The following is a 23,722-nucleotide window of genomic DNA, read 5'->3' as shown; positions in this document are numbered from 1 at the left end:
TAGGCTATTGATGCTTGCTTACAATTTCCAAAAGGAAAAGGATATGGTAACAGAGTAAGACCGATGGGAGAAACTAACAATGGGAATGTGCCATGTGCAAACAGTATCTTTTTGGTGATTTTCCTAAACTAAAGGACTGATTGTACGTCACTTGTGATGTGGTGGCAACTGGCAACAACCCATTTATTCCGTCACTTCCTAACTTGTAAAACCTGTTTCCCTAGCATTACTCTTTGCAAAAACCTCTAGATAGCCGATTAAAAAACAGAAGACAAGCTGAGTTCGTGTGCCCCAAAAACCTCTCGAGTGTAAAACAAAGTGACTCGTCTCATTATAAAAAACATGGTAATATGCTAATCAACAGTAGTGAACGTGGCAATCAGCCCCACTGAATCTATCTGACGTGAAGTACATCAACCCCTCTGCAGTCATTGATACATTGCTGCCAGGGGTGGCAAAATTGGCCGAACCGGAACCGAGCCGATTTGGGTATCAAACCGAACCGAAACCGAATATTTGCAATTATTATGAGTAAAGGGTGGCAAAATTGGCGGAACCGAACCGAAACTGAACCGAAAATTCAGTTTTGGTTCGGTAAAACCAAACCGATTCAAATTTCGGTTCGGTTCGGTTTGGGGGTCAAACCGAACTGAAACCGAACCATTGCCACCCCTAATTGCTGCTAGTGTCCCAAGTAATCCAAAAGGGCGGATATATCACTTCCAAAAAAAGAAGGGGAGATTGAGATCCCCCCTGTGACCGATAAAATCCCTCCCTTTAACGTTACCAGTTAAGTTTTAAAGGCAAAGAAAAATGTTGAAGGGAGTGAATTTATCCTCCAAGACCGAAACCGGGTGTGATTTAATCTATTTAGGGGGGGGGGGGGATATCATTTCCAAAAAAAAACTCTCATCTCTGGGTCATTTACTATTGCTGCTTGGATGATAAGATCAACAGATTTCCACCAGCACCTCCCTTAATTCAAGTGATTCAATGAGAAACGAAGGCTTTTTTTTTTAATTTTTTGATGGGCAAGCTGGGGTTAGGCCCGACCCCTACCAAAAATTTAAACAGCAAGAAATATTACAATCTAGTATAAGGACCTCTGTCGAGTCCACAGAAACAATGTCTATGAGAGGAGAAAGAAAGACCTTTATAATAGGTCCATTCAACTTGGTGGAAATTAGTGGAGATGACAACTGACCAATTTAATCCGTCGCGTCTGACAGCAAACAAGATTGTATAGTTAATTAGTTACCACTTCAGGGCTGGCAATTTCACCTGTGAAACAGGGGATCCGTTCGGGGCGGAGATGGACCCGCCCCGTTTTACTATGCAAGCCATTATCAATAATTCAATATCCTCTTATTTTAGTATTGTTTTAGTGTTTAATTTTTAAGTTAACAGTAAATATTTTTTTTATGCTAGTGATATTGGCACCACCATATTTTGATTAGTGCACAAATACGGCTTCTCTTTTCCTTTTTTTGGGATGTTAAAAAGTTGGTGAGGATTTTTGTGTAAGGCGGGGATGGGGATTAGGTATTCCCCGCGGGGCGGGGACGGGGATTCCCCTTCTGGCCGGGACGGTGACGGGGAATGCAACATCCGGCCCGGCCCCGGCCCCGGCCCCGTTGACAGCACTATACCACTTACCGCTCGTTTCTATTAAAGTCAAATCCCAGTCGTGGTGCCTATAAAACCAACGGCCACCGCGTTCTGTCGGTGCGCTAAAAATCCTTGGCGCTGGAAATTCGAAAAAGAAATCCAGAAAATAAAACGCGTAAAATTAAATGAAAACCGGAATTGTCGTAATTAAAGGGAAGCGAGGGTATCTCTCTTCATCTCTGCTTTTCCTCTTTTTAAGCCGCACCCCTAGACCCCCAAATCTACGTCCTGGGAAGCGCTTCTCTTCTTCTACAAACTCTCCACATGCCTGAAAACCCTAGACCTGGGAGTTTTATTTGACGAGTTTTCTTTTCTTTTTCTTGGGAATTTCAGATACATCCAGATCTCGGACAATATTTTCTTCTGGAAAATATTCAGGTATTGAGATTTTTTTTGTCATTTCATCTGAAGATTCTCATATTTTTCTCGTTTAATAGCAAAGACTAGTCCCTTTTAGAGTCATTTTGCTAGCCGATCTAGGGTTTTTTTTTTCCGCCTTTATTCTCTCGATCTGGAAACTACTCTGGTTTAGATTCAATACATCCTGTAGAAACAGTAGTAGAACTATCATTCTTTTGTTGGAATTAGCATTTGAAATGGGATCGGATCAGATGGATTTATGCAATGGGAATGCGAATACGTTTAAGATCTTTGTAGGATACGATCCTCGTGAAGATCTTGCTTATGAGGTCTGCCGTTATTCGATCTTGAAGCGATCTACAATTCCTGTTGAAGTTCATCCAATTAAACAGTCAGATCTAAGGAATAGACGCCTTTACTGGCGTGAAAGGGGTCCCACCGAGAGCACTGAGTTTTCATTTAGTCGGTTCCTGACTCCGTTCCTCGCTAATTTCAAGGGTTGGGCAATGTTTGTGGACTGTGATTTTCTCTATACTACTGACATTAAGGAATTAACTGAATTGATTGATGATAAGTATGCGATTATGTGTGTTAAGCACGATTACACACCGAAGGAGAGTACAAAGATGGATGGTGCTATACAGACTGTTTATCCAAGGAAGAATTGGTCTTCTATGGTTTTGTATAACTGTGGGCACCCAAAGAATCAGATTTTGACACCTGAGTTGGTGAATTCTCAGACTGGTGCATTCCTTCATAGATTCATGTGGCTTGATGATAATGAAATTGGGTCAATCCCATTTGTTTGGAATTTCCTTGTGGGTCATAACAAGATTGGTGAGAGTGATTCTATGTCACTGCCTAAGGCCATCCATTATACTGCTGGGGGGCCTTGGTTTGAGGCTTGGAAGAACTGTGAATTTGCTGATCTGTGGGTGAAGGAAATGGAGGAGTACAAGTAGGAAACCAAGCTGGTTTGAAGGAGAAGACGGCAAAGTTAGGCAGCAACAGATGGGGGATCGTATTTCTCATGCAGTAGGAAATATGTTGTTTTCTATTTTGTAGCTCTATTCTTTTGTTATATTTTTTCATTGAAGAATTCACATCCTATGATTTTAGATCAGAAGTATTCAGTTGTATTGTTCTGATTAGGCTGGTATTTTCTTTCTGATGCTTGCATCGGATTGCAATTATCTGCTACATGTAATGTTTCATGAATTTTCTATCAATAAACTTCAAGTTTATCGTATAACATGAAGTTTTGCTCGTTTCTATGATAATTTCAAGTTTACTATGTAATGTAAAGCTTGGCTCTGTAACTTATGATGTCCACTATGTTATCTCAGTTTGCCCGTTTCTATCTCTCTTTATGTTATTCAATCCAAGTTTTGTGGGGCACATGATTTGAGACTGCATTAAGCTTCTGCTTACAGTGAATTCTTTACTGCAATGTTACTTGCAGACTCTGGAGCATTTTACTTGGTACAGATGTCTAATGCATACTGCACTTTTTGTGAAGCATCGGCTACATTTTCAATTAAATGAACTAGATATCGTGCTTCTAATGTTCTAATTTTTGAAAGCCATTGAGTCCCATCTTTTGGGAATAATGTTGCAGGAATGTTGTACTTTGGGTGCTTTACCGGCTACAGAATATTGTATTCCATAGATTCTTTAGCTCATAAATTGGTTTATCCCTACTTTCTTTTGCCAATCATTTTCCTACACACCTATGATTTCTTCCTTTTCTGGTAATTGGTTCACGAAAGATTGTGATATGCTATGTTCAATGGTACATACCCATCTTTGTTTTTAATGTAAGAACCTCGTGTTTGCGTCCCTTTGGGAACCAGCTTTCACGATTCACCAGGAAGGAGTTCATTTAAGATGTCTGGATAATCGATTAGGTTTAGTGGTGTAACAACACAAAACATAGGGTGCTGAATTTGTGATGGATGCTTGCCTATTGTCATGAGAAAAAAGACAGAAACCTACTCTTGAATATAGGATACACGAGCAAACAACTGGAGTCTAAGGCTTAGGGGACTCGTTATGGTCCTATTTTTTTCATGCTCTGAACATAACTGTAGGCCTGTAGCTACATAGCCTCATTAAAGGACAAAACAGTTCTTGTTATTTTAACCAATCGGAAATTCTGTTCGGGCAAAATAGAGGGGAAGTGCATAAAGGGGTGCTTTATCAGCGATTATGAGCTTCCCTTCGCTCGTAGGTGGATAATTTTTATATAGGGATGCTTAAACTCAGATGGGGTTTTGTCATCTTTCATGTGCCTATAGATTTGATCAGAAACGAGGTGGATAATTTACTGTAAATGCAACTTTTCCAGCTGGCTATGACTCCAGAAAATGGCTTCTGGGTTGGTAGAATCATCTACTGTTTCGTCCGCCTCTTCACTGCTTGACATGTTCAATTGTTCATGACAGAGATTGGAGGTAGTCTGTCTTAATTGATCGAATCGAAAGTCATATGCATCTGTGTTTATGTTGAATCAGTTGCGCAGGATTCTCATGAAAGCAGTGCAATTTGGCATTTCCTACCATCATCTCTGTTTCTTTTTTCTACAGTGACAGAGGAAGAGAGGTGATGAATGATCCATGAGATGCGGTCTTTGCCTTGAATTGTCCAATGGAGCACAAAGCCATTTCACTAAAATTGAAACTCTCACACTAGCTGTTACCCAACAAATGAAAGAGTTCAAAGTAAAGAGAGGGAGAGATGTGGTACCAATTACCAAAACAAGGGATGTAAATATTTTCTCCCTTTTTTCAGGAATCATAAGGTTTGTCACCGACTCACCGTGCAGTATTTTTCTGGTGGAAAATAATGGTAAAAAAAAAAATACAGTCCTCACTTCGTGTTCTGCTTACATACCTTATATGCATACTTTGTTACCCAGTTGTCAAAATGCGTGCTGTAGCAGTGTTTGACACTACAATTTTTTTTTTTTTGAGATCGATTACTATATCACAATTCACAAGAGACGGGCAAAGATTGCCCAACATACAAGAAATCCCGCAAGGCCCCTGATTTGGCCAATCGATCTGCAAGATTGTCGGCACTTCTAAGAATATGGACAAAAGAAGTCCATCTTTGTACAATGTAGAAATTTCATCCAAAAACCTAGCTAATCTCCAAGGACCTACACTCTTACCTTATACGAGGGGTCAAGCCATGATCGTGCCATGGTTAATAGCCTAAACTTATCTACTGTTTATTGCACAATACTGCAAGTTATAATCTAATTTTATCTTAAAAACGATTATAGGTGTAATGACAACTACAAGTTAGAATTTCATTTATTCTCATGTTTTGAAGATAAAAACACTACTTAATCATGAGAAAATACTGCTCAGAGACAGTACCATATATAATTTTCCTATTTCACCCTATACACTAACCCATTTGAGTAACATCTCATCAATCTAGACAGTTCAAATAATTTGCAGTTATAAGGTGGGTTACAATCAACAAATGGCACCCGTTGGGGCGATCTCAACCATCCTATGAATCACATTCACTGTGCAAGAGATGCAATTCATCAGATGGTTTAGATCGTCTAATTGACACAATTTTCAGGCTTTCAGCTAATATCCATCCACGAGCTGGCCCTTTGATTGGATGGTTCGGATTGATTAGATGGTCCACTAATAGGCTAGCATTTGGGTTGAAATATTAGAGGTGCACCATGCAATTATTTTCACTTTATCTTCCCATTAAGCTCTTAAACTGTTGTATAATCGTCCTTTATCAAAACTTTTTCTTCATTTTGTCTTTGTATTCTCCGGTCAACCGGCCAGAATCGTTTTCCTCCGCCAAAGACTGACTCTCTTGAAACACAGTCTATTTTTTATTAAACAATGCCACTTCGTCTAGGCGTGCATATTCTTTCCCTTCTCTAGACCTGGGTCACTTCTCCCTCCTCTTGATTTTTGTCATCTTGTGGGATCAGCACGTGAGGTGAGCGACAGCTTGTTTTGGTGGTTTTGGTAGCCGACACGGTTTTGCTTTTCCTTCTTTTTTGTCTTCTATTTATGTAAAAATCAAAGAAAAGAAAAACAAGCAAGAAAATTCTAGAATTACCACTTAGAGAGTGTTTGGTTGCAAGGCAGTCCTCTCGAAGAGTAGTGGAAAAAGTAGAGGTGTCATTACCAATATAGAGATTGAAAAGAGAGACAGGGAAGAGAGAGAAAGAGATATACATGCTATAAAAAGCAATAATGATATCTCAAACATGTTAGGGAGTCAAGTTGAGTTTCAATGCAATTTTTGCAACCAAACAAGAAAATGAACGCCTAGCGCTTGTCCAACCAAACATAGAAAGTTGTATTGAACTGACCCTTTTCTCCTCCATTCAAGCGACCAAATACTAAAAATCATAAAAACATATATAAAATAGCATATTCGGGTGCCACGCTGGACTTACAATATCTCAATATTTTATTTATTTACAATATCTTAATATTTTATTTACACGCACCAATAGCATTCCGGGTATTGTAGCTTGACGCTAACAATCCGCTTGGGCTGACTCTGCAACATTAGTCTAGATTCCTAGGATCAGTTCTCATCCTTGTTCGATGAAGCGAACTTACCTTGTCTTTTCCTTTTTAATTGGCTGCTGTCTTTTGTTTTTTAACGGGCTGTTAGAGCTTTCTGGGGAATTGTAATTACCTCTGACGACTGATTAAATAGCTTTTTAGGAATTGAAATTGTCTTTGACAACTGGTTAAAAGACAAAAGACAAGGTGAGTTCGCCACATTATCTAAATATGGTAGTGCGAATATCAAAATAGCCTATAACAGTAGCTCTGCCAACTTTATAAACACAGAGGCAGCATAAAACCCTCTGAGATAGATTCATTTGCTTTGAAACTTCACCACGACCACTTTACTTTCTCAAGATTCTCAATCTCGCCCTTTTGGCACTCCATCTGACATCATGTCTTGGAACAAATTCAATGCTAGGCTTAGCAAACCTTCCATCCATCTCTGCAAAACTCTCAAACACTTGGAACAGACTCAATGCTAGGACTTCCCCCCACACCACGTTCCCCCCAATTTCCACTCCCCTCTTTTTCTTCCCACACCCCCAACAACAATCTCAGGCCCCTCCATTTCCTTATTCTCCTCCAAAAATGCAGATCCCCTCACCAACTCAAGCAAATTCACACCCAAATCTACAAAACCCACCTCCAAAACCACAACCCAATCATAAAAAAAACTAATCGATTCTTACATCTCATTTGGCCTCTTATCCTATGCTCTCCCCACCCTTTATCAAATGGATGACCCAAATGTATATGTCTGGAACACAGTCATCAAAGCTTATACCCACCACGGCCTTTGCATTCAAGCACTCCATCTTTATGTGAAAATGCTCCAACAAGGCACACCACCTGCCAATTTCTCGCTCCCAGTCATTCTCAAAGCCACAGCCACATTGGGTGCACTCTCCCAAGGCCGGCAAGTCCACGCGTGTATTATAAAGTCCGGCGTGGACATCATCGAGGACAATTACGTGGCGAACTCTTTATTGGGCATGTATGCCAAGTGTGGCCAATTGGGCGCGGCCCGTCTAGTATACGACGCAATGCCTTATCATAATGTCATGTCCTCAACCGTCATGCTAGATGCGTACAAACGGTCGGGCGACATGGAGGGCACTCTAAGGGTCTTTGAGGGCATGTTGGAGCGCAACGTGTTCTCGTGGACCACAATGGTCACGGGTTACGTGCGCAATGACATGCCCGAGAGAGCATTGTCGGTGTTCCGGGCAATGCAGAGGGAGGGCGTGAGGCCGGACGAGGTCGCAATGTTGAGTGCCCTCTCGGCTTGCGCCCGCGTGGGTGCATTGGAATTGGGCCGTTGGATCCATGACCATGCTAGTAGAAGTGGATTGAGAATGGATAAAGTCTCTTTGGCTAATGCATTGATAGACATGTATTCAAAGTGTGGTGAAATTGATGAAGCACTCAAAGTCTTCAAGGGGATGGGTGAAAGAAGCCTTGTTTCTTGGAATTCAATGATTTCAGGGCTTGCCATTCATGGGCATGGAGTTGAAGCACTGAAGCTCTTTAGAGACTTGCATGAAGATGGTTTTGTGCCCAATGAAGTTACCTTCATTGGCGTCTTGAGCTCTTGTTGTCATAGTGGCTTGGTAGAAGAGGGTTACAAGTATTTTAATTGCATGAAGGAGGATTATGGAATTGAGCTTAACATTAAGCATTATGGTTGCATGGTAGACCTCTTGGGTAGAGCCGGGCGCCTAGACGAAGCCCTTAGGCTCATAAATGGAATGGCGGTCGAGCCGAATGCCATTGTTTGGGGAGCATTGCTCTCCGCCTGTAGGAATCATGGGAATGTAGCACTTGGAGAGTACGCAATGAATAGATTACTTGAATTAGAGCCTCGGAGTTCGGGGAATTACATGTTGTTATCAAACACATATGCCGCCAGTAGGAGATGGGACGACTCTGGTAGGGCTCGAGCGATGATGAAAGGGATGGGGGTTGCCAAGGTACCGGGGTGCAGTTGGGTTGAGCTGAAGAATGTTGTTCACGAATTTGTCGCGGTAGACAAGTCGCACTCCCAGAGTGCGAAAATGTATGAGGTGCTAAATGATCTCGGAGAGAGATTGAAGGCGGAGGGCTATGTGCCCGATACAAGTTCTGTGTATCATGACATAGAGGAGGAGGTGAAGGAGGAGTTGCTCCGGAGGCATAGCGAGAAGTTAGCGATTACCTTTGCTCTCATAAACACAGAAGAGAATGACACCATTAGGATTGTGAAGAATCTTCGTGTGTGCAGGGATTGCTACTCGATGACCAAGTATGTATCGAAGATTTTCGGACGTGAGATCATCGTGAGGGATCGTAATCGGTTTCATCATTTCAAGGATGGCTCATGTTCTTGCGGGGACTATTGGTAGACATTGTTATGCTACCTCTTAAGGTTGCAATACTAAGAGTAATGCTCAATTGAGCTGTTTATATGAATCTATATGTAATCAATTTACATTTAAATTTGGGTCCAATAATTTTTTTTATTGGTGGGTAAACTGGGGTTTGGCAACACTCCTGCTAGATTGTTATGGAGAAAAGATATTACATTCTTTTGTATTGGACTCCAATAAAGTCAGAAGATACAATGGACTGAAATGAGGGAGGAAATTGCTTATTGGAAGTGAATACTCCCCTACATGAGCAGTTCGGTTTGGAGAGGAAATTGGCTGCCTAACCAGTTTAGGACTCACATTTGGTGAACTGCATTAGGAAATTGGCTGCCTAATAACATTAGATGAATTGCTTTCCACCTCTATTTTAGCTTCCATTTGTTCCCTAAATATGCGCATGCCAAGGTGGAAAACCCGAACCTCAGCCTCTGTGGAATCTGTTAAACCAATCAGACCTGAAAACAAAAGAAGGATGCCGCCATTGTTATCTCTGAACACGCCCTCAATTCCTACTTTGCCAGGGTTGAATTGACACTTAAATTTTAAGTGTAAATGCATTGTACAGACACATATATGAATGTACACAGAGATGCACATACATATATAGTTACGTACATTCCCCGTTTGCTTGCCTCAATGACAGGTTATCAAAGTGACAAACTGGTTGGACTAAGATACATGTTAAACGGGAGTAAATTCATCTATTTAGATTCCTGGTCTCTAGTCCATTGCCATTTCTGCACCATGGCAAATTCATGTTGGGCCCACCAAACGACGTTTCAGATCCTCCAATTGTACTTATATTATTTAATAAACTCATTTCTTGAAGCTTTGCTCTTCATTCAAAAAGATTTATAATACAATCTCCCTATCTCTCTCAAACACAAACACAAACACAAACACAAACACAATGAAAACTTCCATAACTTCCGTACTTCAAAACCCAGAAAAAGAATACACATTTCAACAACAATCTACAATATATTTGGTACCTGAGATGCCAATCTAAGCTGCAACTGCTGGACCGTGGAGCAGAGCTCTATCTGCTGTTCTTTGTAGCTTTGCAACAGAAACTCCTTCCCTTCAATCACTTCCTTCAATTCCCCCACTTCCCTCTTCAACAGCTCAATCCTCTCTGAATCTCCTCTCCCCTTCCCCGCACTCAAAAACTGCAACTCGGAGTCGCTCCCCACTTCAAAAAACCCATTGATGCGTCCATTTCTACCTTCCACCTGCCGGTTTCTGGCAACTGAGGGCTTTTCTAGAGACACAGTCTCCCCCATGCAGTGATCAGCAATGGCTTTCCTCAGCCTTTGAATCTCTCTCTCTGATTCAAACAGGTCCCGATTAGCAGAATCAACCTCTGACTGCAAATGGGACGATTGTGCTAGTTGAGCTTTCAGCGAATCCTGTAGGTCTGTAATCTGAGCCTGCATTTCTAAGATCATTTCATCCCTTCTTTTCAGCTGCTGTCGCAGTTTGTGTATCACCTCCCGTTTGCTGAAGATGTCGGAGCCAGATTCAGACACACATGGAGAGTCCGAGCTGTTTGAGGGATGGAATGGCCTCCGAGAGAGCTCAAGGCGCTCAGGCGATGATGCCCATATGATACCATTTTCTTTGTTAGATTCTGGCGGTGGAATCGTCACTAAAGGAAGTACTGGATCAGTTCTTTTTGACATTGGGCTTGCGGATGGCCGCTTAATCTCCACTGTGCCTTCTGAAATCCCTGTTCCAAGAATAACAGATTTTGAATCAGTTTACAATCGCACAGGTATCAGTAGAACTGAAAAAGCAGATTACCATAGTAACTGGCCATTTGGGTACAAGCATTTTATAATCCAGGATTGTAGAATACTGGGTTTTATAAGCTAAAACCTGGATTGTACATTTTCAGAGTTGTAAAATCCTGGTTTTAGCTTGTAAACCTATCCAAGGTATTTAACTGATTTAAAATGGCCCTTCACAAGATAATCGGCAGAGTCTAGCCACTTCCCACCCATCTGCATTTTTGGAGGTATTCGCACCTACCACCATCGTAATCATCATCTTCTCCATGTTAAGAGAAGTGACAGATGGAGAGAGGAGAGATAAGTATTTTTGTGAGTCTGAATCCCTAACCTCATGAATTTTTGCTTTTATAAACTCATCACTCATTACAATACATACCACTAAAGCCATCCAAGATGGACCCTATCTAATTAACATAGAACTAATACTCTACTTCTTAAAAAAATTACGCTGAAATAAAATATAAATTTAACTTTAACCCTCACCACTCCTCTTCATGCTTGTGCATAAATTTCATCCATGCTCAGCTTAGAACAAATACTTCCAAATTGGTTTTGTGCAAGTGATTTCCTAAATACATTGGCTAGTTGATTTTTGTGTGCAAGTGATTCCCTAAATACCTTTCCACGAATGAAGTGGCAATCTACTTCAATAAGCTTAATCCTCTAACAAACCAGCCACCGAGTAGAATGATAGGCACAAAGAACAGCAGCCTACAACACAAGGGGGCCATTTGGATACACGGATTTTAGAATCTTGGATTTCCTCAATCATAGATGGGAGACGAGAGAAGAAGGAGACAGCCGTAGTTATCTGATTTCTCGCCCTTCTTTCCATCAGCAAGAGAGTAGGAGACCATCCCATGTTTCCAGGTTTTAGAAATCTCAGCATGGGGGAGAGATTTCTAAAACCTGGATTTCTTACTTAAAATCCAAGATTCTAAAGAGAAGCGAAACGGACGGTCTCCTTCTTCTCTTGTCTCCCATCCAGGATTTTGAGTAAATCCAAGATTCTAAAATCCGTGTCTCCAAACAGCCCCAAGGAACAGGCTGCCCACGACAAGCAAGCACAAAAGTGCACAAAAGTCGTCAGGATTTGCAATAGTCCACACAAGTGCAAATCAATCCACTAAGGAACAACAGGTCAAATAGTGCAGCAACCACATGAAAGTAGAGACTTCAGTTCCCAACTAGTAAGTGATGCGCAACAGTCCGCACAATGCACAGTAGTTACATTTGGTCAACCGCCCAAGCAAGGCTAAACAAATCCACATAAGTACAGCAGTCCATACATGGGCGCAACATATCGATAAGGTGAGCAAGAAACGCCCTTTTTTAAGGCACAACAGTCCACGAAAAAACAGCAGCAGTGTCCAATACAGACAACAGTCCATACTCCATATAGATGCTCAGCAGTACTTATATTGAATTTAAGGCATCCTCTTCGATCTAGCACTAAGGACTGGAACACTATAAACACCACGGATCACACAGTAACCCATAAGTAGGCAAGTTGACTTAAGCGTAGAGTTTCAAATGAAGTGCGAGGGACAGTTATGGTCTGAAATAGGCAAAGAAAAAGAGTTGGGGTTTCAAGAAGTTAGTGGGAATGGTTTGCGGTGCAAATTGGTGAAGATTGTGTTCCAATGGGAGGAAACTAGGCTTCAGGGTTTTTCTCGTACATGGAATTGGGGATTTGGGATCTTCCGATAGGGATTTTTGACATTAACAGTGAAGCACGGGTACGGGTACGGGGTGCGGGTACGACACGACACGGGTACGTGATTTGCCAAAAAAACCGGGTGCGGGTACGTTCGGGTACGCCGAATATAATAATATATTTTAATATTTTATTATATATTTATAAAAATTAAAAAATAATAATTGTAGAGCAATCAAATAACAATAACATCACCAAAATGGAAAATTCTAATATTACTCTTCATTTCATAAGTGATTAAGTTCCATATTTCATAACATGAGGAATCAATACATCATTCATTAGAAAAAAAAGTCTGTCACCAGTGTGTTGACCAGTGCCTGACAAGATGAATAATTTTTAGAGACTAAATTATGAGATTTTTTTTACCAGACTTTGGGATTTAATAATGTTTGGACAAAATAGATTTTATGAATTTTTAAAATTTGAAAAATACCCCACCATTTGGAAGTTAAGAAAGTTAAAATTTTGAAGAGACCCTTTTTCTTTGAATTTTGTACTAGAACTTTAGAGTTGACTTTTTTTCCTTTTAGATTTGGGTGTTGAAACTATTTTTAATAAATCCAAAAGGAGGGTATTCCGTTATTTACATGTAAATCTTAAGTAAATGGACACGGGTACGCGTGGCGGCACCCGACAAGCACCCAACCACCAAAACTAGTTTTTTTTTAAAAAAAAAAAATGGGGTACGTACCCCAGACGTACCCGGGGCGTGCCCGGACGTACCCGCACCCCATACGTGTCAGGTTCGGGTGCGGGAGCCCCGGGAGAGTACCCGTGCTTCCTAGGATATCTATACATATATAGAATGAATATTGCCATTTTCTTTTTAACAAATACGTGCTAGGCTTCACTGTCGGCTTTTTTAAGCCTGTGAAAGATGTTGCAGACAGTGTCTTCAGTGCAACCACTAAAAAAAAAAGAAAGGAAAAAGATAAAATAACTGCGTCTTCAGCCCTTGTCAATTAATAAGTAGCTGAAGTTATTATCCATTTAAGTTAACAATTTAAATTGAAATACCTTCACTCTTTTAATTTCTAGATGGATTATAAATCTTTCTGACAGTCAAGCGAAGTGCAGATATAAACTTGATATTCACCTTTTTTTTTAAACGGTTTTTAAAAGGCGGTGGGTTCGATTGAGTTCAACTCTGAAGGCATGTTGGGACCAAGGCGCACCAACTCTTTGTCCTTCCACCGTTGAGAGCAGGAGGTTTTCGGTGCTCTGTGAAGCCAGCCTGGCACATTGCCCTCCACTACGAGACACGTGGCTCATCAAGCCTTAGCCCGAGTCACATGACTCAACTGCCCAACTTGGACCGGGCGAGCCAGAAATTGCACCCTGAACCCGACCCAGCAGAGCCAGGGTTAACCGTCCACACCACCCTAAAGCCCCGCATGGGTTACAACTTACAAGCTCTCGCGACTGAGCTCGGCTATTCACCTCCTATTTGTATTATGCATTTTTTCTAATTAGTGATGTTTTTATATGCAATTGATTGGACAAGTTGATCTGTATAATTTTTTTGGATTTTATGCGCTCGTATACATAGTGCATCTACATTTTTATGTATGACTACTGCAATTATTTTGTCTGGATCCTTCGAAACAGAACTGCAAGCAGACTGAATTTAATAATGCTAAGGAGGAAAAAGAATCATATTACTAGTCCCCGTGCATTGGTTGGTGATCTATAATCAGTAATGTATAGCAATTAAAAGGGGTGATTCATGCTTGACCCATGTTCTGCTAAGATCCTAGGACAGCTGAAGTTGTTCTTTGAAGTCCAAACGAATTCACCGTCGTGAAAATGTAGAGTTAAGTACTCTACCTGAGAGACAATGGTAACAGCCATCTTCATCTTGGGTAAAACAATATACATTTGAATGCAATGGACAACCGCCTGACCGCCTTTTGGAAGCAGAAATTCCATTTCCTGAATTGGTGACAACTTTAAAAGTGATGAGAATGTAATTTCATAATAGAAAATATGACTAAATACTTATGAACCACTAGACCTTTCAAGGCACTACTAGCATTTGCCGGCCGCTTTGTCTCCAGAGCCTGCTTCAGTTTGCATCCAAGCCTAATTGATAGTGTGCTCAACAAGGCCCCACCTGCTGCAATAAGGACCCAATTCGGCCCCTCCCCTTGAATATGTTTTGGCTTTTGAGTTCTTGATATGGTCCTATCTGTACTCGATTTCATTTTATGATTGAGGGAGACGTGAGAACAGAACTCTTCAAAGCTACCAAATACGACCTACAACAAGAATAATAAACCAATAAAACATTTGATTAAAATAAAGAACTACAGATTCCCAGGTCTAAAGTAAGCCAAATGTTCTAGCTTCCACTAAAATATACCTATAATAAAGGAAAAATACCAACAAGCTAAAGCAAAGATATCTTCTGGGACTCTAACAAGGAACACTTCCTGAAAATGGTACTGTTTGTTTCATTCTTCATTTTCTTCTCTATTAAGAACGAAGAGTACCATTCTCTGACCAACTTATTCCTTCTTAGATATCTTACTTATTTTGAAGGGAATTTGCAAGGAAATGAGGCGCATGCTTATTAAGACATGGGAAATGGATGGGGAGTATCAAGAATGAAAACTCACATCCAGCTAAGGTATTTCCTTCTTATTCGATTTTTTTTTTTTTTGAACAATAGACATAAAAGATTTTATTCCAGAAAAGAAGAAAAATAAATCAAAATCGAAGGGGACCAGCTTTCCAAATACATCAACTAAAAAACTAATTGCTCACTGAGAAGCAGCAAGCAACTGTAAGGTATTCATTGCCAATAACAAGTTGATCCCTACCCACTCCTTCCATAACTAATGAGTCTACCATAACATATGTGAATCTTGGTTGATGCCGAAGAGATGGAGAAAGATATCTTTTGACATAAATCAAGAATCTCCAAGATTATCACCACTGCTTTCCCTACCCAATCTCCTTAATGCCCATGAGATTACATTGGTAGAATCCCCTTCTACTAATAGTGGTCCTTGCATAGCCGATGCAAAGATTCTAACTCCGAAAAGTAGCACTTTTTCTCCGCTTCACTCAAGTGGCGGAAAACCACTCCTATGCTTGCACAGCTTGGTTTGCCCCTTCAACATCCATCAAAATTTAACTCTATACAATCAATAGGAGGTGGTTTCCACCGAACTACGATTCTTCCTCAGATTAATCATACTTTAAAAACATGGATTTCTATAGTATTATATATAATACTATAGGCGGTTCATCAAGGGCTTCTCGGGTGAGAGATTATGGCAGATCATGTTCACCAAGGAATGATCAGAAATTGGATCTTGGTCTATTTGAGATTGTTCCTTTTAATCTTAATCAAAGATCTTTTCTTGTTAATCGTTTCTTTTCCGAACAAATTGAAGAACCTAGTGGATAGAACTAATCCTTGGCTACTACGAAACATATCGGCCTTGCGTTGCGGAAGGAACGTTCTGTTCTGATAAGGAGGCTTAGACTGAGAGCAAGCAACCTCGTTTTGCCGTTTCGGGTTGAGGGAGATGTGATGATCTTTCCCAAATGATTATCCTCCAATTTCTAATGATAGGAAGAAGTGGCATTGCTTCGCTTCTTTGCGCCCAATGAATTATATCAGTCGTTATTGCCACTAGAAGTTTCCCTGTAGGAGAATGATGATCATTAAAAATACTATTGTTCCTTTCCTTCCAAATGTGCCAAATCGTCACAAATGGAAGGAAAATCCAAATGGTTTTACAACTATTGCCAAAGGGGGGCCCACCCCACAAACTGAGAAAGATCCTTGCTATTCTATTCTTATGTATTGTTCAAAGCATAGTTACAGGAAGCTCCCTACTTAAGTCGAAAGCTCCCTTCCAAGGAAGCTAAACTCTTCTCGCTTCCCAAATTTAGCGGAAGCACACTTCCATCACACTTCCTATTTACATGATTATTTTTTTCCTAAAAGAGTGTTTTCCCGATGGTAATGCCAAAGAATTGTATGTAAAACTTAAAAACTCATTTTGAGTTCCAAATAACACTTACGTGATTTGTCTTCAAAAATAACAAAATGAATAAAAATTAAAGCTTGTAGAACTATAAATCCCTAAAACTTGTAATTATAATATGTTAAGTCTATAACTACTTGTAACCCTAACCTACAATGATCCTTCCTCCCTAAATTACTATAACCCTATCTCTTCCTATGCATTTCTCATTCACTTCCAGTTCCAGCATTTTTTCTCTTTACTTTCCGCATTGCTTCCTTGGAGTTTTTCACTTCCCGTATTTTCTCTTTTTTAAACCCCTTGTTTCCCACTTCCACTTCTGGCATCACTTCTCGCATTTGCTTCCCATTCTAGCAACTATGGTTCAAAGTGTTAAGATTCGCGGTTATTTTTTAGTGGATTTCAAATCCTCATCCAACAGAGAATTTTGCGTAACTCCCACCCAGCTAAACAATGAAGCTTGTACTAAGGGTGGGTTTTGGCAATTGAATTAAGTCAGTTGTATTCAGTATTGGAACTTCTACAAGCTCGATCTCCAAGAATGCCCAGATCAATTGAATTAAGTCAGTTGTACCTAGCATTGGAACTCCTACAAGCTAGACCTCCAAGAATGCCCTAGTTCCATCCTCGTAGAAAATGCATGTTTTCCATTAAACTATCAATATCCATTATTTTATCTGTTTGAAAATATTTGCATGTTTCCACTCATGGCATTTAACATGTTTTACATTTTGTCCAATGATATACTTGATACAAAGCCTTTAGTTGATGACTGAAGTTGGCATGTGGCAAACATAAAAAATGCTCAAGGCACTGACACATCTAGACCAAGCCGAGCACATGCATCAATGTGGCAACTCAAAAAATGCTAAAAGGCATTCTGGCATCAAGACCAAGTCCAACATCCTCACATGGCTTTGAATGAATCCACGTAAAACACCACAATGAGGCACCAAATCTTATTCAAGCATTCAAATGACCTATAGTATAGCAACTCAAATTCCTAAGGCATTAATGCGGCAAGATCAATAGCAACATGTTGATGTGCCTCAGTCAAAATCATAAATTCAACTAGGCAGTCCTCAAGCGGCTAAGGCAATCAATTATATATATATATATATATATATATATATATATATATATATATATATATATACGAGAGAGAGAGAGAGAGAGAGAGAGAGAGAGAGAGAGAGAGAGATGCACATACATTTTTTTTATAATGCATGAAATATACTGACGAAAGAACTATATCAAACAAAAGCAATAGTTGATATGACCCAGAAAAACAAAACACAAAATAAGAAACAAACAATGAAGATACACCCTTGAACAAACAACAAGATGCTCCGAACCAAGTGTTCGTGACAAACCGTGTCCTCAATATTATGACTTGAAATACCGCACAATGCATCAAGTCATGAAGACAAAGCTTTGAACCTAGACAATCCTCATCACAATGCCATAGTTAAAACACTAGCCGATGGTAGCAAAGTGTGACACATAGAGATTATGCAAGAACTATGGAAAGAATGAGGCATGCATTGAGATTGGTTTAGGCTTATGTGTCAACAGTAGTAAAGCCTTCTTTGCATAGATGTCGGTTAGGGAGGTTAATAGGAGGGTAGGTATGGCGTGACAACATGTGTTGTGTGAGTTTCATAATGATGCTTGCTTCAAGAACTTAACTTACATCGCAAATATAGAACAAAGTTCAAGAACATACTTTGTACATCGAGGCCCTGCAAAAAACAATATGATTCACCTCAAAACTAGCTTCTCAATCGTGGGTATGGATCAATACAGTGTTTGTGACAAGTTGGATCAGCCTTGTGCATGACTCACATGCTATGATGCCCACATACAGATATGGATATGGAATTGGGTACCTTCCGTGACAACTACAGTAGCAAGTGCAACTGAGATATGACAGTTGTCAAAATTCATGTCCATTAGCATCACCCACCTATGACCAAAAATGGATGTTAAGATGGCTAGATGAGGTGTAGAGAATAACAGATGAGAGGAGGCGAAAGGCAGAGGAAGCCTGGTCCTTAGACAACCGAAGCTTTTCGAGTCTCTCATAATTAGTAGTCTACAGAAGATTATGGCTTAGGTTGGAGAGCTGAGAGCCTCAACATCTCTCTCTCGTCCTCTTAAATAGCTCACGTAACAACTCTCACGCTCTATATCCTAGGTGACTCGTTCTGATTCCTCACCTCATCACTACTTGATCCTACCAGCCTAAACACCCAACCATGACAGCTTTGTTGGGACTTTAACCAGGTAGAACTCACCCCTAAAACCTAGCGTTAGAGAGAGGGTGCCCATTCCCTTATTACCCATCCCCATCCACGTCACTTATCCGATGTGGGACTATTTGCTTTATTTGATTTTGCGTGGAACCCCAACAAAGCTTGCCTTGACACTTCTTACACTATATAGTTCAAGTGTTTCTCTCCAAATCATCACCTCAACACTTCTCAAAATCCATAGCCTTAGTGTCTCTCACTTTTAACGGTTTAACAACACCCTTCTTAATACATCTCACACCACTTCCCAAACTCTCCATCTCACCCCGACATCTCTCGGCACTTCTCATGCTCCATAGCATTAGCATCCCCCCTTCACTGCCTTGCTCATTTAAATCCTTCACAATAATCCTTGATCTTCACCATTTTCCATTGCCATTAACATATGTCCAACTTGATGCCCTCCACACTATAGCGCTCCCTTTCCCGGCAATCAATTTAGGTATCACGAGTGAGGTTCCAACGAATTGTATGAATCAATCAATTTATATCTCTACACCATAACCCATTTTCCATCACTAGGTTCACAAAAACCCCGAAAAACAAGCTGATCTTAATCCATATTTTGAATGCTTAAACAAAATCATACAACAACCTTCCACCTTTCACAATCCCTTATTCGAATGCCCCATCACCCTAAGAGCATCTATAAGCCCTAATCATTCTTTAAATCACTCATTTCTAGCTAACCACACGCATTTTTCTACATAAAAAGCGCCTACAACAGACACTTCACAAGAGCACCTAAAATAGAAATAAGCCATAAAAACCCAAACCCTAAAACAGCAAATCAAAAGCATGGAACATAGAAATCCCCTTAAATAGCAAAATTCAACAGAAATGGGTCTCGATTAAAGTAAACACAGAGCCAAATCATGCCGGGAAAAAAAATGTAAAAAAATACAGGAGAAGAAAACAGACCTCATTCAATCAAATTCTGCTCTAGGGTTTTGATCGACCTTCATATATCTCCGCAAAAATCATCAAATGAAGCTGGGAGAAACCTCCCTCGTCCTCTCTATTCTCTACCGTACAAAAAGTATAGACACTTCTAAAACAAATGCCTTTTTTAAAACACTTCTAAAACAGGGCTCCGTTCTGGAAATAAAAACAACGATAATTTTTCAATGACCGAAATACCCTTACTTAAGTGTTAAATTTTCAAAAAATGGCATCTCAACTAAACTTCTCATTGGCCGCTGCACAAGACAAACAATGACAAGGCTTTCCGACCGACGATGGAGGTCGCTAGTCCCTACGTTGAAAATTTACCCTTCTAATTGGGGTGTTTTGGTCATTGTGATACAACCAAATTTTAACTCGGCGATTGAGCTCCCTCTCTTTTTGTCTTTTTTCCACGTGTCGAGACAAAATAAAACCTTTTTTTTTTTTTTGGAGAAAACCGGTTCTCGCTTGTATTTTCGCGGCTGAATCTGCGCCGGTGCCACGTCATCATCAAAGCCTCACAACTGTCACCCCATAAAAGACCTCGCCAAGAGAGTATAGAAAATTTTGTAAACTAAATATTTTGGAAAATGATATTTCGCAAAAGGCCAGCATGCTGCCTCTTTTTCAATAGAGAGAAGTCACCTCAAAGCTGAATTTGTCTTATTCAAGTTCCTGAAAAAGAGGAGCTGCAAATTGTCTTTTCTGTATTTGTATTTGATTAGACACTCCCTTTTTTATTTATATGTCTATATTTGGATATCTTTCAAGCTTAGCCACCACAAAATTTAATTTTCTAGGTACTTTTCATAGATATACATCACTAAAATCACTAAAATGGAATTGTTGGAATTCATTGGAATTTTACTCGAAAGTAGTATATTTTTTTAAGCTGGGGTTAGGCAAGACCCCTACCAGATATCATTAAAAATAAAGAAAATGTACATAGATTAAGGGGGCTCCGGATATCATTAAGAATAAAGAAAGTGTACAGAGATTAGGGGGGCTCGAAAGCCAGCAAAAGGGGAACAAGCTCCCACATACATCAGAGAAAATAAAACAACATGCAATGAAAGTAGTAGATATTAACATGCAATGAAAAGGATAAAACTAAAGGTTGATTGTTGTATAGGATCTTAGTTTCAGCCTTTCCTTCTTTTATTTTCGTTTTAATTCTCTTTTTCTTTTACCTTTTTCTCTTTTTCGGTGAGTTTCTTAAGATGACACAAATACCCCCCTAATATATGTCGTGAAATGGGTAGGTACATGAATATTTGAAAAGGTCACCCATAAAAAAACGAAAGGGGGAAGTGTCATCACCACAACCATGTTTTGATATTTGCACAAACATATCTTATCCCCTAGGGAAAAATACAGATACACCCCCTCAACTTTCTGACATTTTCAATTATAACCCCGCTTTTAAAAGTCACCAACTACATCCCCTTGAGATTTCAATTTGTACAAGGTAGATCCCCTCAAGTGACAGTTCGTCCACAGATCGAAGGGTTAGGATGATCCTATGGAGCTGTTTTTTTGGGCACACCCTATCTATGCCGGGGCCCATCAAATGAAAGCTTTGGATCATCCAAACAATATGGGCCCACTGTGTTTTTGGTAGTGTTTAGATTCGGATATGGCGTTTGGAAGGGGGTATGGAGTCTTCACTAGCATTGATAGTGTTTCAAAAGAGGGGGTCTACCTTATATATAAATTGAAACCTCAGCAGTGGGTGTAGTTGGTGACTTTTAAATGTGAAGGTTATAGTTGAAAATGTGAGAAAGTTGAGGGGGTGTAACCAGGCGCGAAGTCAGGAATTTACACTTAGAGGAGCCGGACTAATTTACACTAGCCTCCATTGGTGATTTGGGGGGGCCATGGCCATTAAACTAACAAGGCAAGCATGTACATGCCATGAAGCTAAAAGGGATTTTGCAAGTCATTAGGGGCCATAGCCCCCCTCATGATATATGTGCCTCCACCCTTGGGCGTAACTGTATTTTTCCCTATCTTTAAACCCTCGGGGCACGTGGCAGGCGCCGCACGCTTGCTAGGTAGACCCGGCAAGTGTGCAAGGCCTCTGAATATACAAAGATTCAGACCAAGGATGAGACCTCCTCGTACCAGAGCAGTATTGTTAGCATTTCTTTCACTCCGTCAGGGCCTGTAAAATCCTACTCTTGGTTGAATTAGTTGCCTGTAAAATCCTATGGAAGGCCAACCCAAAAGTGATACCATACATAAGAGAGTGTCTTGAAGTAAAAATGATTCGATAACACTTACTCTAAAGCTTAAGCTTCCACTTCCACCAACTTCTTCTTTTTCTTCTTCTTCCGAGCTGTCATAGGTCATTACCGTTCTCAAAAAAAGCTCTAACAAGCCAATTAAAAAAACAGAAAAGACATTCTGCATTTGTACAATTATAAAAACATGGTTGTGCTGATAACATTTCCCAAAAAAAATTGATCTTGAATTTTATCGTCATTCATATAAACATTCCGCAGCGTTTTTTTCCTTTCTAATTGACTAAAATGACCTTGGCACTTACTTCTACAGCACGAGACAGTGGCCACCCTGGATTTTTCATGCCACAAGAAAACATGTGTCCCACAGCGAATAAAGCTAAAAAAAAAATTAAAAACTAAGCAAAACGGTTAGGCAGGCGTAATTGAGAGTGAAAGACACCCTGCTCGTGTCGGTGCGGATCTACTGTTTTGCTTAAAGTAGTTTTTAAAAAATAAAGGTATGTAGAGGTTTCAATAATATGCCATTCCGGGATTAAGATCATCGTGTGGAGATGAATTTTAGGCTACGGCCTATTTAAGTTACAGCTCGACAAATGAATATGATAGGGATCATTGAATAATATGGGCTCCACTTTGTTATTTTAATACTTGTATAGTTCTATGTGTGCGGCAGAGAGATAAACACTGGTAACTATATTGCCTTTTAGTGAGTTTTTTATATGCTATAACCCTACTTAGTGCGTGCAAATGTTATTCCAAAATAGAGGGGCCACTCCTCTCCATCTTTTATCTCTGTTGTTTGGTCGGTATTGCTTCTCCTTTTCATTGATGCCGTAATCTGTGTGCCAAGGAAATTTTTAGTTTCTATTTGATATAAAAATTGTGGTCAGTATTTCCATGGAATTAATGGTTGCGACTTGAGATAGATGGAGAATTAGAGAAAGTGGGCCATAACCCATATCGTTTTGTCCTATATGAGAAATTATATGATGTCCGACTGTGAAATAAAGGGCAAAGAGAGGTTTTGTCTCTCTCCAAGAGAAAGCCCCGTGTTTTACTTTTCCTTGGTTCAAAAACCAAGGCATCAGGTTTTGTCTCCTTTCGCCCTTTACAATTTCACGGTCGGGCATCATATAATCTCTCTCTCTCTCTCTCTCTCTCTCTCTAAATATATATATATATATATATATATATATATATATATATATATATATATATATATATATATATATATATATGAGAAAACGGTTCCTACACATATGTGTAGAGAAAACGTCCATTTTTGCCTCCACAGTTTGAACGGTTGGGATCATCCAATGGAGCTGATTTTTTGGGCACACCTTATCTATGTGAGTGCCCATCAAATGAATGGTTTACAACACCGAAACAATGTGGGATCCACTGTATTCTAAGGCGTCGGTGTAGCTACACTTTTCTCTCTCTCTCTCTCTCTATATATATATATATATATGTGTGTGTGTGTGTAAAACTGTAAAAGTATATCACACTAGCATTCCTTTTATTATTTTTGATGGGCAAGTATAGGTTGGCCGAGTGTTGAGGCTGCTTACACATTAGCATTCCTGATCATGCTATGGATGTGTGTAAAATGGTGGGCTCTACCCTATTCATGGGGTCGGGTGGAAATGTTGGGGGCACCAACCCATTAAAAATATGAGGTGTAAAATGGTGAGTCACACCCTA

At 40.0% G+C, this 23,722-nt stretch overlaps 2 protein-coding genes and 1 pseudogene across 3 annotated transcripts; 2 read left to right on the top strand and 1 right to left on the bottom strand.

Moving 5' to 3' along the window:
* Window positions 1-1,713: 1,713 nt before the first annotated feature.
* Window positions 1,714-3,280, top strand: LOC143883434 (protein CDI-like). The gene has a single exon (XM_077386780.1). The coding sequence runs from the start codon at window positions 2,265-2,267 to the stop codon at window positions 2,988-2,990; it is 726 nt and encodes a 241-aa protein (XP_077242895.1). The 5' UTR covers window positions 1,714-2,264; the 3' UTR covers window positions 2,991-3,280.
* Window positions 3,281-7,330: 4,050 nt separating this feature from the next.
* Window positions 7,331-8,977, top strand: LOC143882815 (pentatricopeptide repeat-containing protein At5g66520 pseudogene; annotated as a pseudogene).
* A 187-nt stretch (window positions 8,978-9,164) lies between these two features.
* On the bottom strand, window positions 9,165-20,015 carry LOC143884814 (uncharacterized). Of its 2 annotated transcripts, XM_077388619.1 has the most exons (5): window positions 19,749-20,015; window positions 14,529-14,772; window positions 14,342-14,446; window positions 9,994-10,730; window positions 9,165-9,456 (listed from the first exon to the last, which is right to left on the bottom strand). In XM_077388619.1, exons 2-5 carry the CDS (start codon window positions 14,716-14,718, stop codon window positions 9,451-9,453), a joined length of 1,038 nt encoding a protein of 345 aa, XP_077244734.1. In that variant the 5' UTR covers window positions 14,719-14,772; window positions 19,749-20,015; the 3' UTR covers window positions 9,165-9,450. The 2 variants fall into 2 exon arrangements, with proteins under 2 accessions (XP_077244734.1, XP_077244733.1); XM_077388618.1 differs by lacking the exon at window positions 9,165-9,456 and having other exon boundaries at window positions 9,821-10,730; window positions 19,749-20,014.
* Between the last annotated feature and the right edge of the window lie 3,707 nt (window positions 20,016-23,722).

The sequence above is a fragment of the Tasmannia lanceolata genome, unplaced genomic scaffold, assembly GCF_043159265.1.
Source record: "Tasmannia lanceolata isolate RefF3 unplaced genomic scaffold, GAP_Taslan_0.1 ptg000008l, whole genome shotgun sequence".
NCBI lineage: Eukaryota > Viridiplantae > Streptophyta > Magnoliopsida > Canellales > Winteraceae > Tasmannia > Tasmannia lanceolata.
This window is presented reverse-complemented; position numbering and strand designations above follow the sequence as displayed.

Excerpts from the sequence above, each read along its gene's own strand:
- LOC143884814 (XM_077388618.1), bottom strand. The coding sequence starts at position 14,718 with ATGAAATCGAGTACAGATAGGACCATATCAAGAACTCAAAAGCCAAAA. Across the intron at positions 14,447-14,528 it reads TGCTAGTAGTGCCTTGAAAG|GAAATGGAATTTCTGCTTCC; the intron begins GTCTAGTGGTTC and ends TCACCAATTCAG. Across the intron at positions 10,731-14,341 it reads CTGTTACCATTGTCTCTCAG|GGATTTCAGAAGGCACAGTG; the intron begins GTAGAGTACTTA and ends TTCTTGGAACAG.
- LOC143883434 (XM_077386780.1), top strand. The coding sequence starts at position 2,265 with ATGGGATCGGATCAGATGGATTTATGCAATGGGAATGCGAATACGTTT.